The sequence below is a fragment of the Sinocyclocheilus grahami genome, unplaced genomic scaffold (assembly GCF_001515645.1).
Source record: "Sinocyclocheilus grahami isolate Dianchi unplaced genomic scaffold, SAMN03320097.WGS_v1.1 scaffold180.1, whole genome shotgun sequence".
In the NCBI taxonomy this organism is placed as follows: domain Eukaryota; kingdom Metazoa; phylum Chordata; class Actinopteri; order Cypriniformes; family Cyprinidae; genus Sinocyclocheilus; species Sinocyclocheilus grahami.
The window spans coordinates 1,173,771-1,176,368 of NW_015505359.1; the positions used below are offsets into that span (position 1 = coordinate 1,173,771).

The 2,598-nt window shown below is 34.7% G+C and overlaps 1 protein-coding gene across 1 annotated transcript in view; it reads left to right on the forward strand.

The window, feature by feature from the left end:
• The window catches only part of LOC107594203 (meiosis-specific with OB domain-containing protein-like), a 10,499-nt gene extending 8,696 nt beyond the window's left edge, over positions 1-1,803 (forward strand). The window contains exons 10-13 of the mRNA XM_016284164.1: positions 966-1,110; positions 1,193-1,379; positions 1,468-1,554; positions 1,636-1,803. Coding sequence (XP_016139650.1) covers positions 966-1,110; positions 1,193-1,379; positions 1,468-1,554; positions 1,636-1,743 — 527 coding nt within the window. The 3' untranslated portion in view covers positions 1,744-1,803. The remainder of the gene's footprint in view (positions 1-965; positions 1,111-1,192; positions 1,380-1,467; positions 1,555-1,635) is intronic.
• Positions 1,804-2,598: the final 795 nt, after the last annotated feature.

The window sequence follows — 2,598 nt, forward strand, 5'->3', positions numbered from 1 at the left end:
GTGCAGCTCATACAGTATAACACAGTAAAACAGCAACATTTTACAGTAAGGTCCCATTATTAACATTAGTTAATGCATTAAAGGAATAGTTCACCCAAAAAATGAAAATTTACCTACTCTCAGGCTATCCAAGATGTAGATGCGTTTGTTTCTTCATCAGAAGAGATTTGGAGAAATTTGGCATTACATCACTTGCTCATCAGTGGATCCTCTGTAGTGAATGGGTACCGGTAGAATGAGAGTTTAAACAGCTGATAAAAACATCACAATAATCCACAAGAAACCTTGTGACACGAAAAGCTGTGTTTGTAAGAAACAAATCCAACATTTTTAACTTCAAACTATTGCCGATGGTTATGATACGAGTTGTCTGTCCATAAAATTGCTTTTTTCAGTGAAAAAAGTAAAAAACCATCTCACCTTAATCAGGAAAGAAATATGCACAGATCAAATACAGTTTACATGTGAAAACAGTTCTCTAATCAAATATCTTGGTGGATTTTGATGTAGTAGGACATCAGGGGTGAAAGTGTTATTATAGATTGTGGACTCATATTTTGGCCAGAAGCAACAGTTTAAAGTTTACATTTCTCCAAATCGTTTTCAATGAAGAAACGAAATGAAGAATATTTTGGATGGCCTGTGGGTTGAGTCAATTTTCATCATATTTTAATTTCGGGGTGCACTATTCCTTTACTAAATATTGACTAACATTGAGCAGTTTGTTACAGCAGTTGATAATCTTAGTCAACATTAGATAATAAAAATACAACTATTCATTGTTACTTCATGTTAGCTCCGGTTCATAAAATAATATTTACAGATACATCTTTTGATTTTAATAAATTAACATTAAATAAGATTAAAAATGCTTTAGAAGTATTTTTCTTATTATTTAATGTAGTTGTGGAACCTTATTTGTAAAGTGTTGACAGTATAACTGTATCCTTCCGTTTATTTCTCAGTGGATTCCATTAGTGATGTTCTGACTGTGGAAAAGCTTAAAGCCAGAAGTCAAGAACATGCTGAGGTCTTTCATTGCATAATATTTGGATTCATCACAAGTCTGGAAATAAATTCCTCCATCTCAAAGGTCATACGCAAGCGATGGTAAGTGTGCAATGCTTTGACAGTTTTATGCAATGGTCTACTATTCACAAGCCTGAGTTTTAACAGATAACTTCTCCACCAGTGCCAAATGCAAATTTCGAATCAATGAGGAGAGTCAGACATGTTCCAATGATGCCTGTCCAAATCAAGGACAACAGCTCCAGGCCACTGAAGGCTTTGATCTGCTGGTGGACATCAGTGATCACACTGGGACTGTGCAGTCATGCAACCTGGCAGGCACAGTGGCTGAGAAAACCCTGGGCTGTAAAGTGAGCTAAGTCAAGACTGTCTGTATGTGTCCTGAATGATGTCTGTATGTCCTGCAAAGAGTAAACGTAAAAATATTTATGTTGACAGACAGAAGAGTTTTTGTGTCTGTCGGAGTGTCAAAGGACAACTCTGCAGTGGAAGTTTCTTCTGGAGAGATGCAAAATCTATCTAAAGGTTATTCCTGTTTGCCATTTGCAACTTATTTTGAAAATGTAATATTCAAGGCTGTAATTCACTCTTTATTTTAAATTGTAGGTTCTTCCATCTACTAGAAGCAGAAGTGGAATGAGGGCAAGCATTTTGTCATGTGCACTCGCTGACCCCGTTGAAGTGAAGCAAAACCTTGCCTCCTTTGTGGCTTGATGCTGTTTTGCAATACAGCAACTAAACAGCATGGTTCCTCATGTGAAAACAAATAAAATGTAGGCCTACTTGTATATTAAATTCACTTTGGTTCAAATGCATACGTTGTGACTAATTATATATTTTTGACATTTCGTTCCAATGTCCCATTTGATCTCACTGTGTTGTAATTGATCTCTGTAAATGAATTAACTTGGTGTATCTATGCATGTTTGTTTGTTGATTTTTCGTAACTGCTTTAACAAATAAAAACAATGAATATTGAACACTGTACTGCCACGGAATTATGGGATCAATTTTCCGCCAAAAGTATTGCAGTCATGGATAAAAAAAAATAAGCAAGAAACCAAAATTTAAAAACGCAAGTAAAAATATATTGCACAGAATTTTAAAATGAAAGCAGAATAACAAGCAATGGTCACAGATCCAAAAATAATAAGCATAAATCAAAAATGTAATAACGCATTAAAAAAAATAAGCATGAATCAAAACTAAACATTTAAAATCATATTGCACAAAACTGAAATATTAATGCAAAATTATCCGACGTACTATCCAAGTTATTATCTTTAGAGGGAGTCATTAAATCATTCATTCAAATGGCTGATTCATTCAGTGAGGAATAAAGTGAATCATTCACTTGACCGATCCGTTCAAATCAAAACCAATTAATTCAATAGGAAAGGCTGCTGTGTGTTGCTCGTAGAGGACAATAGCCGGGTTTCCATCCAAAGTTGCGAATTTAACTTCCATCCAAGGAGTTGAAGAGAATAAAATCATCACTTCCTGATAAACTGGCACTATACATCACTAAGAAAAGTAGGAGAAGCTACTGAATATAATAATTTTCCTATA